The sequence below is a fragment of the Hypanus sabinus genome, chromosome 11 (assembly GCF_030144855.1).
Source record: "Hypanus sabinus isolate sHypSab1 chromosome 11, sHypSab1.hap1, whole genome shotgun sequence".
NCBI lineage: Eukaryota > Metazoa > Chordata > Chondrichthyes > Myliobatiformes > Dasyatidae > Hypanus > Hypanus sabinus.
Genome location: NC_082716.1, coordinates 81,618,591 through 81,633,673, shown reverse-complemented (window position 1 = coordinate 81,633,673; position 15,083 = coordinate 81,618,591). Strand labels below are relative to the sequence as shown.

The window sequence follows — 15,083 nt, the reverse complement described above, 5'->3', positions numbered from 1 at the left end:
TAGGAAAAGGGATCTGGGGAAAACTTGAAAAGGAAAATCTTGCAAGGATTCTGCACAGTGGTGCAGGAAATAGAGCTGCTGTCTCACGGTCCCACAAACCCAGGTTCAATCCTGACCTTGAGAGCCGTCCAGGTGAAATTTGCATGTTGTTGTTTTGTGTAAGTTTCCTTTGAGCTTTCCAATGTGTGTGTTTTTTTTCGGGGCATTGAGAATACCTTCAATTTTTTTTCCTCTATCCATCTGATAATCCCCTCCCACAACAGTTCTGAATACTGTTTCAGGGGTATGATGACAGACATAGAAAAACTATCGAGTTTTGTTCAAGATATCCAAGGAGTCAGATATAAATCTTTAAATTTTGAACTTTTCCCTTAGCTGTAAAATCAAGAAATCTTCTTTCCCCTTTAAAATGTGGCAGAAAATCTAAAAAAACATCTTCTTCCAAAAGGGTGCAGATGTTGGATCAACTAAAATCTTCGTGACCAAAGCAGCCAAATGCTTTTGCCTAAAGCTATGAAGACACAGGTGAGACAAGTTGAAGCAACAATCAAAATGTTGCTCCAGTGCGATCTCATTGCAGTGCACCTTCAGGTGTTTGCTCTTGGGGCTAAATAGCCCAATCCTGTAACTATGAGCTGTATGTAAGTAAAAACAAAAACAAAAACAAAATAATGTAGACTAGTGCAATGTCCTAGGACATTGTGGGAATGCTAGAGAAGAATGATTGCTAATCCTGTGGTTTATTTAAGAAGCGATGTAATGAAAACCCAGGGCACTATAGGCTGGTCAGCCTAACACCAGCAATGGTAAAGTTACTGGAGGGGAACAGGATCTACCAACATTTAGAAAAGCAAGGATTGATAAAGGATAGTCATCATGACTTTGTGCGCGGGAAATAGAAACTTACACATTTGATTGAGTTTGAGGATATAACGAAGAAAACTGATGACAGCAAGGCAGTAAACAAGTCTATATGGACTTTAGCCAGGCCTTTGTCAAAGTAGGTTAGCATGGAAGGTTAGATCAAATGGGATTCAGAGTAAGCTAGATAGAGTTTGCTTTGTGGAAGGGGATAGGGAGAGGGTCATAGTGCAGGTTGGAGGCATGTGACCACTGCTGTACTGCATGCATCAGTGCTGTTGGTCATCATCTATATTAATGATTTGAATGACAATGCTGCTAATGTGACTTTTAACTTTGTGGTTGACACTAAAGTTAGTCATCTGGTGGACAGTGAAGAAGGTTGTCTAAGGTTACAACAGGATCTGGCTGAATTCAGGAAGTGAGCTAAGGAACAACAGAAGGAATCTAACTTGGACAAGATGCAAATGCAAGAATTGTATTTTGCAAGTTAAACCAGGACAGGGCTTAACACAGGAGAACTGCAAAACAGAGGGACCTGCGAATACAGGTACCTGGATCTTGCAAGTGGAAACAGAGGGTGGTGAAGAAGCAGTTTGGCCTACTTGTCCACTGGTTAGACCAGGGGTCAGCAACCTTTACCACTGAAAGAGCCACTTGGACCAGTTTCCCACAGAAAAGAAAACACTGGGAGCCGCAAAACCCGTTTGACATTTAAAATGAAATAACACTGCATACAACGTTTTGTTTTGCCTTTATGCTATGTATAAACAAACTATAATGTGTTGCATTTATGAAATTGATGAAATCCTGCAGAGAAAACGAAATTACATTTCTGCATGCAACAAAAACATTTTGAACTCCGAAAAAAAGACGTTGGGTTGAAGGTTACTTTTAAGTAAAATACTCAACGTCTATTTGAGTCCTTCTTGTATTTATGAAAAACGCCAAACTTAAATTTGCCGCCAGCAGCAAACCAAAAATAACGTCAGCCAGCTGTCAACCTGAAAAATAAAAGGACTATTTCACTGAACAATGAAAACATATGAATATACGTAAAATAATAGGCAATTAAAATATTTATCATACTTCTTCAGGTTGACTCACACCTGACAATGCAGTCGTATTCAGTAGGGATGGATCGATGCTTAGGGGAGTGACCGGGAAGCATAATGTGTTTTTTTCCTCTCTGAACTCACAGAAGCGTTTCCCAAACAATGTTTGCATTGCGATGACTGCAGAATGTAAATACTCCGAATTTATCATGTCGTGACCTTGTTTGAACTCTCTCAAATTGGGGAAGTGAGACAATATGCCTTTCTGTAAATCTCTGGCAAGCAATGTCAACTTGCGCTCGAATGCCAAAACATCCTCCAACATGTGCAGGGCTGTACGTCCTTACCCCGTTGAAGAGCTGTGTTCAGCGTGTTCAGGTGCGCTGTCATGTCTACCATGAAGTGTAGCTTTTCCAGCCACTCTGGCTGTTCCAGCTCAGGAAAGTTGAGCCCTTTGCTGCCCAGGAAAGTTTTCACTTCTTCCAGACACGCGACAAAGTGTTTCAGCACCTCCCCTCTGGACAGCCAGCGATAAAAACACGTTGTAGCGGTGTGCTACACGCAGTCAGTAAACTGCAGTCAAACATAGCTTTATTCGAACTAAACAGCCTTGCTTTTAAGCCTCCCTCAACCCGCCCCCCATGGGCGCGGATGCTGCAAAAGACACGTACTCACAAACCCCCGTAGGCTATCTCCCTTAGCCTGAACGCTGGCTAATTGTGAGCCGGTTCGGATGTGTCAGGAAATGGGTCGCCACAACGTCTTATTTAGATTGTACAAGATCACCATAATCTTCAAATTTAGATTTACATTTCAAAAACTAACAAACTAACATAAAATACATTTTAATTAAATACTGACCATGTAGCGGTGTGCTACACGCAGCGCTAAAATTACGACACGGAGTCGGTAACTGCAGTCGAAGGAAAAAACTTTATTCAAAATCTTCAGCCTCACTTTTAAGCCTCCCTCAACCTGCCCCCCATGGCGCAGAGGCTCCAAAGCTCTGTGCTCGCAAAACCCCGTAGGCTATCTAATTGTGAGTCGGTTCGGATGTGCCAGGAAAAGGGTCGCCACAACCAATTATTTCCCAAAGCAACAGGGAGCCGCAGCACAGAAGTAAAAGAGCCACATGTGGCTCCGGAGCCGCGGGTTGCCGACCCCCGGGTTAGACATATTATGTTGCAAATTTGCAATCTTTTGGTAAAACCACACTTGGAGTACTGTGTGCACTGCTGGTTGCCAAGATACAGGAAAAATGTCATGAAACTGGAAACGGTGCATAAAAGGTTCATGAGGATGCTACCACAATAGGGAGCCTTCAACTATGAGGGGAGGCAGGATAGGCTGGGACTTTATTCCAAGGAACATAAGAAGCTCAAAGGTGAACGTATAGAGGTGTGTAAAATCATGAGGGGCACAGATAAGGTGAATAGGAAGTCTATACTATGAGGCATGATTTAAAATAGGTGGGGAATGATTTAAAAGGGATCAGAAGGGAATCTTTTTCATACAGTGGGTGGTGAATATATGGACTCAGCTGCCAAAGGAAGTTATATACGTGGATACATTTACAATATTTAATAACTATATGCTTTTACTGCAAACAACCACTTCAGGCCAATTCCATGTGTTAGTATTTTGCAATGACTATTCAGGTTCACGGAGAGATAGTCTTACAATCTGCAAGACTTATCTTCCCAACTCTGTTTATGCACAGTAACTCTTTACCACACCACCTCACCCCACCTTCCTTCACAAAATGCAATGTGCTCATAGATGATTTGTTTGCTAATTTGAGAAAATCTAAGTAACCGCTTCAGCTACTCAGCTCTTCCACTTCCAACCTACAAAATAACTGTGTTTCACTGCTTCCATCTGGTTCCAGCACAACCTTCCAGTACACTGGAATCTCGGGCAACCAACCTTGATGACAACATTCACTGACACAACACATGTGTCAGTAGACATGCCGATGTTACCCAGCAACAGCTCTCTCCAACTCATCTCGGTCTCATTCCTGCTTCTATGCTCTCAAGGCAAAAATATCTATTCACATTAAGGAAAGCATCCTTTGCCTTTAAGATCAATAAAAGGACTTTCTTCCCTTCACATAAGGGATCAAGAAAGATTACTCAAGCAAATACAAGCTGTTTTTGAAAAGTAATAAAAATCATTGCACCCAGCAACTATTTTGTTTTTGGATATTTGTACAAGAAATTGCAGAAGAAAACATGAGCTTTTTTTGTTATCTGCAATATGGTATGCTCTTATAACTGCAGCAATTTTCCCTTGGGTGTTGATGCAATATAACAAATATAACAAGTGAAGCGATAAAATGCAGGGTTTTGCTTCATTACTACACATTAACAAAAGGGACCTCAGGCAAGCACATGTACAAATGAAAATAGCTCGAAGGCCTATATATCATAACTTTCCCTTAAATAGGAAAAACCAAAATCCCTGCTGGATTGTAGAAAACGCTAAACACAAGATAACGGGAGACAAAGAAATGGCAGACAAACCAAGTACAGTATTTTGTGTCAGTCTTCACTGTGGAAGACACTAGCAGAATGCTCAAAAGCAGCATCGGGGGTGTCAGGGGGCAGAGTAACTGTCTGCGAAATAGAGAAGATGCATTTGAGGCCATCATTAATGGTGGAGAAAGGGAAACCCGGTTTTTAGAAGAAGGATATATCTGATGTCCTGGATAGAAAAGCCTCATCCTGGAAACAGATGTAGCAGACATGAAGGAACTAAGAAAAGGGAATAGCATTTCAATGTTCAAAGTAAATTATTATTATTAAAGAACATATATGTCACCATATACAACCCTGAGATACATTTTCTTGTGGGCATACTCAATAAATCTACAGAATAGTAACCATAACAGAATCATTGAAAGACTAGGGTGTTCAAACAGAATGCAGAAAACAACAAATGCAATATTTATAAAATAAATAGCAAAGAATATCAAGAACATGAGATAAAGAGTCCTTGAAAATGAGTCCATTGGTTAAGGGAACATTTCAATGATGGAGTTCATGATATGAGTGGAGTTATTCCCTTTTGTTCAAGAGCCTGATGGTTGAAGGGTAGTAACTGTTCCTGAACTGGTGGTGAAAGTCCTGAGGCCTTTGTACCTTCTACCTGCAGTGAGAAGACAGCATGATCTGGAAAGTGGGGATCCCTGATGATGGATGCCACTTTCCTACAACAGCGTTTCATGTAGATGCATGCAATGGTTGGGATGGACTGGGCCGAATACAGTACTTTTTGTAGTACTTTCTGTTCAAGGGCATTAGTGTTTCCATATCAGGCTTTGATGCAGCCACAAAATATACTCCCCACTACACATGTTTAGAAGTTTGTCAAAATTTTAGATGTCATGCTGAATCTCTACAAACTCCTAAGGGAGTAGAGGTACTGCCATGCGTTCTTTGTACTTGCATTTCCATGCTGGGCCCAGGACAGATCCTCTGAAATAGTAACAACTAGGAATCTAAAGTTGCTAGCCCTCTCTACCTCTGATCCTCAATGAGGACTGGCTCATGGACCTCTGCTGAAGTCTACAATCAGTTCCTTGCTCTTGCTGAAATTGAGTTTGTTGTTATGACACCACTCAGCCTGTTTTTCAATCTCCCTCCTATATGCTGATTCATCAACACCTTAGATTCAGACAATGACAGTGATGTCATCAGCAAACTTGAATACAGCATTGGAGCTGTACTTAGCCACACAGTCTTAAGTGTAAAGCAGCAGATAAGCACACAGCCTTGTGGTGCACCTGAACTGATTGTGATCATGGACATGTTGCTGCCAATCTGAACTGACTGGGGTCTAGAAGTGAGGAATCCCAGATCCTATCGCATATGAGGTCTTGAGGCCAAGGTCTTGGAGCTTATTGATCAGTTTTGAGGGGATACGGTATTGAATGCGTGACTGTAGTCCCTGAAGGTCGTCCTGATGTATGCATCTTCACTGTCCAGGTGTTTGAGTTGAGTGAAGAGCCAATAAGATGCCATCTACTGTGGAGTTATTGCTCCGGTAGACAAACTGAAGCAGATCCAAGTCACCTCTCAAGCAGGAGCTGATATGTTATCTCACCAACCTCTCAAAATGCTTCATCACTGTGTACAACTGGGTGATAATCATTGAGGCATGTCACCACATTCTTCTTGGACACCAGTATAATTGAAGCCTGCCTGAAGAAGGTGAGTACCACACATTACCAAAGTGACAGATTAATGAACTCAGAGAATACACCAGTAGTTGATCAGCATAAATCTTTAATATGTGATAAGGTACCCTGTCCAGTCCAGATGCCTTTCATGGGTTCACCCTCCTGAAGGCAGCCCACACGTCAGCTTCAGAGACTGAAATCGTAGGATCACAAGGGGATGTAGGAGTTTGCGACGGTTCCTCAATGTTCTGAGGGTCAAAGCAAGCATTGTGCCCCATTTGATGACCAAGTTGCTGAATGGCACACTTTCACATTTTAGGAGTAACATACTTACCTAGCATTATACCAAATAGTAATTTTAATATTTTCTGAAGAAGGGTCACAGCCTGAAATGTTGACTGTTCACTTCCATAGATGTGGCCTGACCTGCTGAGATCCTCCAGCATTTTGTGTGTGTTGATTTGGATTTCCAGCATCTGCAAAATATCTTGTGTTTGTAATACTTTGCATTATTTACAAATATTCCTAAATTTGTGACTTATCAAGCTTTCAATATCTCTGTGGGATGATAAGTGAGATAATTTATTCTGAACGGCATCCAGTTTTTTGAACTGCACACATTCAGGCAAGTGAAGAGTATTTTTGATGTACCTTTTAAAAAGTGCAAAGGCATTTAGGCATCAGGTTACCAGGTGAATGATGACCGATGGGATACTGGGGGAACTCAGCAATTACTGTGGCATTGAATGTCAAGTGTAGGGTGCTAATATTCTTGCTTGTTGGAGACAGTCATTGCCTGGCACTTCTGTGCTGCAAATCTTACTTGCTACTTCCATGCATCAATGTTGAAAGTATCTTGACCAGTTACATAATGGTGTGGTACAATAAATGGAATGCACAGCAACATAAGGAGCTGTAGGTAGAAAGGGACTCAGCATATACATCCCTCCCCCACCTTCGGTAGTATCGACATGCGGCACTGCTTCAAGAAGACAACATGTACCAATACACAATCATGGACATGCCATCAGCTACCATCAGGCAGGAGGTACAGAAGTCCCACACTACCAGTTTCAAAACAACTACTTCCCTTCAACCATTCAGTTCTTCAGCCAACAGGCACACTAACTAAAATGGACTTACTTTGTTCTAATTGTGTTCTTTCTTGTAAATATTGCATATAAATTTTACTTAATTTATGTTTTTCTTGTGAATGCTGCTAATCTAATGCTAAGTGCCTGTGATACCGGTGCAAGTAAGTTTTTCATTACACCTGTGCATACATGTACTTATGTATATGACAATAAACTCTGCTTCGACTTCTAAGTTTTACTGCATGTGAGAGGTACTGAATTTACTGCATCAATAATTACATACCCTGAAACAGAAGCTGACAAATGAAAATTCAGCAGAACTTCTTTTTGTGAGACAGTTGACAAACTCAGTCTTTCTTGGGCTTCCTCATGGAATCTTAGGTTGACTATGGTACTGTTTTAACAAAATTTCAAAGTAATAAAGCACTTTTTGATGAATAATGGAGTCAACTGTCATTCCAAATAGATTCTAGTTTCTTAAGAGTCCATTCACCTTTCTTACCTCATAAGAATCAGAGCAAAGTTAAAGACATAATTTTCAATCACGTACTGCACATTTATTAAAATATAACTTACCAAATAAATACATGGCAGACCTTGAACTTGAAAATAATAGCAGAGAACGGAACAGATTGTTCCCAACCCAATTATATGACCGTAAGTAGATGAATTTAAGAAATGAGCAGATCCTTCAGACATGAAGTTGCTAAACCAGGAGAAATTACAATTGAACAGTCCATATAATAAATAATTGCAAGGTGCAATTTGACATATGGAAGTAAAACATGAGAATAAACTTATGACTTTTTCTGCACTTAAATCCAGGACTACCTTAATATGTTAAAACTACAATACAAAGCTACTGCCATTGGCAAATTTATCAATTTATGTGCGCAACTAGAAATGCAGCCATTTAGTTAAATATATTCACGTGAAAAGCCATTCAGCTAACATACCTAATTGTTTCCTCCTGGTAAAGACTGCTGACTACTGGACCACCAAATCGTACTTTCAGACCAGACTCCTTCGATAAATCCTGAAACACAATCAAAAAAGTTAATATAACTGTAATTCTTGCAATTTTACAGGCACTGTTAGAATATCTTCACACTTATTACATTGAGCAAATATTCTTGAAAAGGTTGCTGGTGTGGTCTAGTTGAAATGTAGTCCAGCAACATATATTTATAAATCTGCCAATCATTTGCTTTGAACAATTGTAGACACTTTAACACTATAATGGTTTAAGTAAAACCTCATCTTAGGTAAAGAATAGTCCACTAGGAGATTCTAACTTACTGATCTGAGGTAAAAAGGACATTAAAAATTCTATGTACTAGCTTCTACAATCCTGACGTGCAATCTTAGTTGTCCTCCAACTGATGGTCACGGCCTTGTGCCGCACTGTTACCTTATATTAATCCACATCCGATTTTATGAAAGATTTAGGATTCTTCAGTATAAATCATCATAGGAAATCAGCATTTATTATTTACTGCTGCTTCATTCTCTAAATATCCAGTGATCTGTACAAGAACACCCTGGTCTCATTGATAATCTAGAACTTTCAGTCTCTCGTCATTTAAAAATGCTCTGCTGTTCTAGTTTTACATTTCTGTAAACATAATTTCCACATTATTTTCTCGTTCCTACGCCTTTGCCTCTTTATAGGATCTTCCATTTCCATGTGAAACCTGTGTACATTGTAATTCACAACTCCACCCAGCATTTTTAATCAAGAGCATACCACTTAATCCCCAAATCCAAATCAATGATACAAATTATAAATAGCTGGAACCCTGGCACAAATTTTGATCAACCTACTATCACAGGACTTCACCCATTCAAGGGACCATTTTGTTCAGTCAGCAATGAATTATAAAATCATCTCAAAGTATCACAAAAAAATCAAGTATATGCTACCAGCATGAAATGCAAATGTCTAAGCACACCATCCAAATATCCATTGACAGAATATTATCTTATTTATGCCCTAAGCTTGATCCTGTCGTTCCCAGCACCGTCCTTCCACAAGACTCTGCAGTTTAAATCACAGTCGAATGAATCTATAGCTGACTGCTTTTGAAGGGAGGTGTTAAGTACACATCTTTACAAACTTATGCACATGACTTTACCAGTGTTAGGACTATAGTTCAGTGCATATCCCTACTGGCATCATACTACACACACACCCCCATTTGAAACAATAATGCTCCTCAATAATGCTTCAACCTGCCTTTTCTCAGCAATTCTTTTCAGGGCCCATTAATAGTTGTTCAAAAATTTTTTGAAAGGGAAGTCTTTAGCTGCTCTGGCCATCTGGCAGAGAAATGAGGAGAGAGAAAAATCACAGAGAAAGGAACAAAATCAGGGAGAGAGAACCAACCAAATTACAACAGCTTTACCAACAACATATAAGAATCAAGAAAAGCCTGCTCGGAAGGGAAGTTTAAAAGAATGATCAGAATTAAATTTTCAAAAATAATTTTCAAAAAATCTAATTGTTTATAATATTTAGCTGCCTTTTTCACTGAAATTTAGAATATCATACATGCCTGCTTGCCACCAAGAGACTGTTTAAGTGTTTTATATGTTATGGAAAAATATTTATTAAAGAGTAAGTACAGCAATTTGCAGGTTTAGTGCTTAACCTTGAAAATTACAAGGAAACAATCAAAAACAGAGTAGATGTTAAGCAGAAAACAGTCAATATTTTTATTCCAATGCAAATGTGGATGTCAGTGACAAGAGCTGTATTTATTGCTTATTGTAAATTTTTCCAGAGATTGGTGGTAAGCCATCAGTCTGATGTACTGAAATCTGTACAGTTAAGGTATTTTTATAGTGCTTTTAAGGTAAAGAGCTCAAGGATTTTGAGCCAGAAAATATAAAGTAATAAAGTCATATTCAAATTAGAAGAGTACACTATTTGTAGTGGTAATTGCAGCTGTTTTTTTTTCCTAAATTGCTTGCTGCCCTTGTCCTTCTAGGCGGTAGAGGTTGGAAGATTTGGAGGTGCTGTTGAAAATGCAGCAGAGCTCCATGTAACTAGATTCCGTTCATAATCTAGATTGTTAGAACATGTTTCTGGAGAGATTTAAAAAGGGGGAAATGGAAAGTTTTAGGAAGGGAATTCTAAAGCAAGTGGCTTATTCATTTCCACCAAAAATACACTATTAAAATATGATAGACCCAGAACAGTAGAATTAAAGCACACAATTGCTCTAAGGGCATTTTTTGCAATTAAATCTTTTTTCCATAGATTTACTCTAATATCAAATACCGAAAATTAACAGCATCAGCAGCAAGCTTCCGATTTTTTCCCATTGGTATAAACAGAAAAAAGGCATTTTCAAGAGAACCTCCAGAAAAACACACAAAATGCAGTGAACTAAACCAACACACCTCTAAGACTGCAGAGTTCCTGTAACTGTCCAAACTAACAGCAATAAAACAAAACTACATAACTTCTGTCATGGAAATAACTAAACTCCTGTCAGAATAATATAGTCTAATCTCTTTTCCAACAAGAACAAACAGAATCAATTATCTTCCATGGTTAATTTTTGTATGCCAGTTGTGTTTTGATCTTTTGACAACATCATCTGCTCTGTGGGTTGGAATGACATTTCTAGAAGGTTTAGAAAGCTTCTCAAGAGGTCTCAGTTATGCAAGTCAACAAATCAGCAACATTAAATAATGTTTGCAAACGCTTTTCCTATAACACCAGTTTCCAAAAACAAGTTAGATTAGAGCTGTCAAATAAACATTGTACTCTGCATTTCTCTCATGATTAAGGTAAGACAACTAAATGTTTTCGGGACACTTCAGCGAAAACTTCAATTTGAAGGCTTCAATGGAATTCATACTGACAAGATCAGTTTTGCTCTATCAGCTACCTACTGTCCAAAATTCAGTTGAGCTATGTAGGAAGAGTTGTCAAAAGGTATATTAGTCCAATGCAGTAGAAATTACATATTCCCACAAAATACAGCAACCCAAAATGAGTGCAATTTTGGTTTGTTAACATCTGCCCTACAATTTTTCCACTCCTCATTGATGTGGATACTATAGAGAGAGTGCAGAGGAGATTTACAAGGATGTTGCCTGGATTGGAGAGCATGCCTTATAAGAATAGGTTGAGTGAACTTGGCCTTTTCTCCTTGGAGCGACAGAGAATGAGAGGTGACCTGATAGAGGTGTATGAATATGATGATAGGCATTGATCATGTGTATAGCCAGAGACTTTTTCCCCAGAGCTGAAATAGCTAATGCGAGGGGGCATAGTTTTAAAGTGCTTGGAAGTAAGTACATAGGAGATGTCAGAGGTAAGTTTTTCACACAGCAAGACATGGGTGGGTGGAACACACTGCCAGCGAAGGTGGTAGATGAGATATAATAGGGTCTCTTAAGAGACTCTTAGATAGGTACATGGAGCTTAGGAAAATAGAGGGTTGTGCGGTAGGGAAATTCTGAGCAGCTTTTAGTGTAGGTTACATGGTCGGCACAACATTGTGGGCAGAAGGGCCTGTAAAATGCTGTAGATTTCTATGTTTCTATTTAGGGGCCCCAACTTGACAGTGTGATGCTGGATCTCCAATTAGGAAATCAGACAGGGCAGGTGACACAAGTGTGTGTAGGGGAACACAAACTGTTTCAGCTGCTACCATCTGGCAAAGCATTAAGGCCAGGACTAACAGGCTTTGGAACAGTTTCTTTCACCAGGCTATCAGATTTATCAATACACATACATGACTGTACATTGATCTGACTGTGTATCTGATGACACATACATGTATACAAAACAATTATGTATACAATCATAGCGTTTGGGCACATTTGCCCTCTTTATTACTTGTACATTTGCAATGGAGACGCAATGTAAAGACTTTTACTCCCTTGAATGAAAGAAATGAAATAAATACAAATACTTTGTATCTAGTGATCATAACTAGATATAAGGAGAGCAATTACTGAAAGCTTGAGAAATCGATGTTTATGCCATCAGGTTGGAGGCTACCCAGTCAGAATATAAGATGTTAATCCTCCACCTGAGCGTGGCCTCATTGCAGCAGCAGTGGAGGTCACGGACTCATATGCTGGAATGAGAATGGGAAGTAGAATTGAAAGGGATAGCCACAGGGAGGTCCTGTCTTTTTCTGGCGGACGGAGCAGAGGTGCTTGACAAAGGACTCCAATCTATGTTGGGTACAACCTTGGAGCAGTACTACTACAGCAGCATGATGACACTTGGCGACCCGTGGTCTATACATCAAAGACTTTAACAAGTACAGAAGCCAACTATGCACAGATAGAGAAAGAGCTTCATGCCAGCACATAGGCATGTGAAAGGTTCCACTAGTATAGCTTTAGACAAGCTACTGAAATCATAAACTGCTGGCCTCAATTATGTCCAAATCACTGAATGACTGTCTCATGAGGATGCAGCGCATGCTGACAAGGCTGTAGAAATATGATGTGAAGATAAGACCATAAGACCAAAAGATTTAAGAGCAGAATTAGGCCATTTGGTCCATCGAGTCTGCTCCACCATTTCATCATGGCTGATCTATTTTCCCTCTCAGCCCCTCTCCAGTGTCAGCAGATTCTTCCTAAGATAAGGGGCCTAAAACTGCTCACAGTACTCCAAGTGCTTTATAAAGAATGCTAACATCACACTTGCTTTCCTCACCACCAATTCAACATGCAAATTAACCTTAATGAAATCCTGCACAAGAAATCCCAAGTCATCAATTCCGTCATCTAAGTCATTAACACTTAACATTAAAAGAAGCTCTCGCAACACAGACCCCTATGGAACACCACTTGTCACCAGCAGCCAACCAGAAAAGGCTCTCTTTGTCTCCTGTCAATCAGCCACTGCTTTATCCATGCTAGTATCTTTCCTGTAATACAATAGGCTCTTAACTTGTTAAGCAGCCTCATGTCAAAAGCCTTCTGGAAATCCAAGTACACAACATCTACCGATTCTCCTTTATTCTGCTTATTTCTTCAAAGAATTCCAACGGATTTGTCAGGCAAGATTTTCCCTTGAGGAAACCATACTGACTATGGCCTATTTTATTATATGCCTCCAAGTACTTATTCAGTTCGTCCACCATTTCCTTGTCCCCATTACTACCTCTCCAGCATCGTTTGCCAGTGGTCCAATATCCACTCTCACCTCCCCTTCACTTACCTGAAGAAACTTTTGGTATCCTCTTTAATATTATTGGCTAGCTTACTATCGTATTCCATCTTTTCCTTCTTAATGACTTTTTAGTTGCCTTCTGTTGATTTTTAAAAGCTTCCCAATCCATTAACTTCCCATTAATTTTTGCTTTATTTTATTCCTCTCTTTGGCTTTTACATGGCTTTGACTTCTCTTGTTCTCCTCAGTTGTGTCATCTTTTCTTTAGAATACTTCTTCCTTTTGGGGATGTATATATCCTGCACCTTCTAAGTTGCTCCCAGAAATTCCAGCCTTTGCTGCTCTGCCATCATCCCTGCCAGTGATCTTTTCCAATCAATTCTGACCAACTCTTCTCTCATGCCTCTGTAATTCCCTTTACTCTATGTAATACCACTACATCTGACTTTAGCCCTCAATTACATCATGATCATGTTTCCCTAAGGGTTCTTTTACCTTAAGCTCTCTAATCAATTCCTGATCACTGCACAACACCCAATATGGAATAGCTGGTCCTCTCATGGGCTTAACCATGCTGCCCTAAAAAGCCTTCTTATAGGCATTCTAGAAATTCCCCCTCTTGGGATCCAGCACTGATTTTCTGATTTTCTCAATCTACCTCATATTGAAATCCCACATGACTATTGTATCATTGCCCTTTTGGCATGAATGTTCTATCTTCCATTGTAATTTGTAGACCACATCCTGACAATCTTTCGCATCATCATCCAAATCAACAATCCAAATTTACAATTCATGCTTAAAATAAACCACCAATCCCATCTCTTAACTTTTGAATACAATTCCCTCATGTGGGACTTTATCAAAGATCTTCTGAAAATCCAGATTCATCACACTCACTGGCTTCCTCTTTTTATTCTACGAGTTATATGCTCAAAATATTCCTGTGAACATGTCAAACACAGTTTCCCTTCATACTTTATAAAAGATGCTGGCATTTTCCCTACCACTCATCGTAAGATAACTGTTCTGCATTTGTCACCTTCCAATAAGAAGTAATTTTCCTCTAACCTACTGAATTTTGATAGCTGTCAGTCAATACATCTATTAGTTACATCACTTTTTCTTTTACTATTTGGGGTTTGCAGATTATCAGACCCTGGAGTTTCATTGATTCCAGTCCTATTAATTTATCCAACATGATGCTTTTATTGAATATTAACATCAGGTAATCCTGTGGATGCTAGAAATCTAAAATTTAAAAAAAAACAAAAATACTTGAAATACTCAGCAGTCAGGCCATATTTATGGTAAATGTACTGAGTACTTCCAGCATTTTTGATTCTTGTTTTACATTTCCAACATCTGTAGGCTTTTTTAAAAATTCTGCTACACAATTTCAGGAATAAATACATGAGCAATTAAAATTCAACTCCAGAAGTTGCTATCAGGGACTGTCTACTGCTCCACAGGTTTGCAGATTTAATTTTTTATATGTAGTATTTCTGACCCTAAGTATCTATGAATCAATGCCAGGTGTTTATGAATTAGAGTAGCCTCAAAATATCCTGAAAATAGTGCATACAAAGCAAAAATTGATTAAGATGGAAATATGAACCTAAAACAGAAAATAATAGTCGGCACCTGTGGAGAAACAAAAACTGAGTTAATGTTCCAAGTCAATACTTTACATCAGGCCTATTTTGATAAAAGCTCATTGATCTGAAAGATTAACTCTG

At 39.2% G+C, this 15,083-nt stretch overlaps 1 protein-coding gene across 6 annotated transcripts in view; it reads right to left on the bottom strand.

Annotated features, from left to right (window-relative positions):
* acbd6 (acyl-CoA binding domain containing 6) overlaps positions 1 to 15,083 on the bottom strand; it is a 233,735-nt gene that overhangs the window by 151,015 nt on the left and 67,637 nt on the right. For all 6 annotated transcript variants that reach the window (XR_009514820.1, XM_059984841.1, XM_059984840.1 and 3 more), the window contains one exon: positions 8,150 to 8,229. Coding sequence is in view for 5 of the 6 variants with exons in the window: in XM_059984841.1 (XP_059840824.1) it covers positions 8,150 to 8,229 (80 nt within the window). In the remaining variant the exon portion in view is untranslated. The remainder of the gene's footprint in view (positions 1 to 8,149; positions 8,230 to 15,083) is intronic.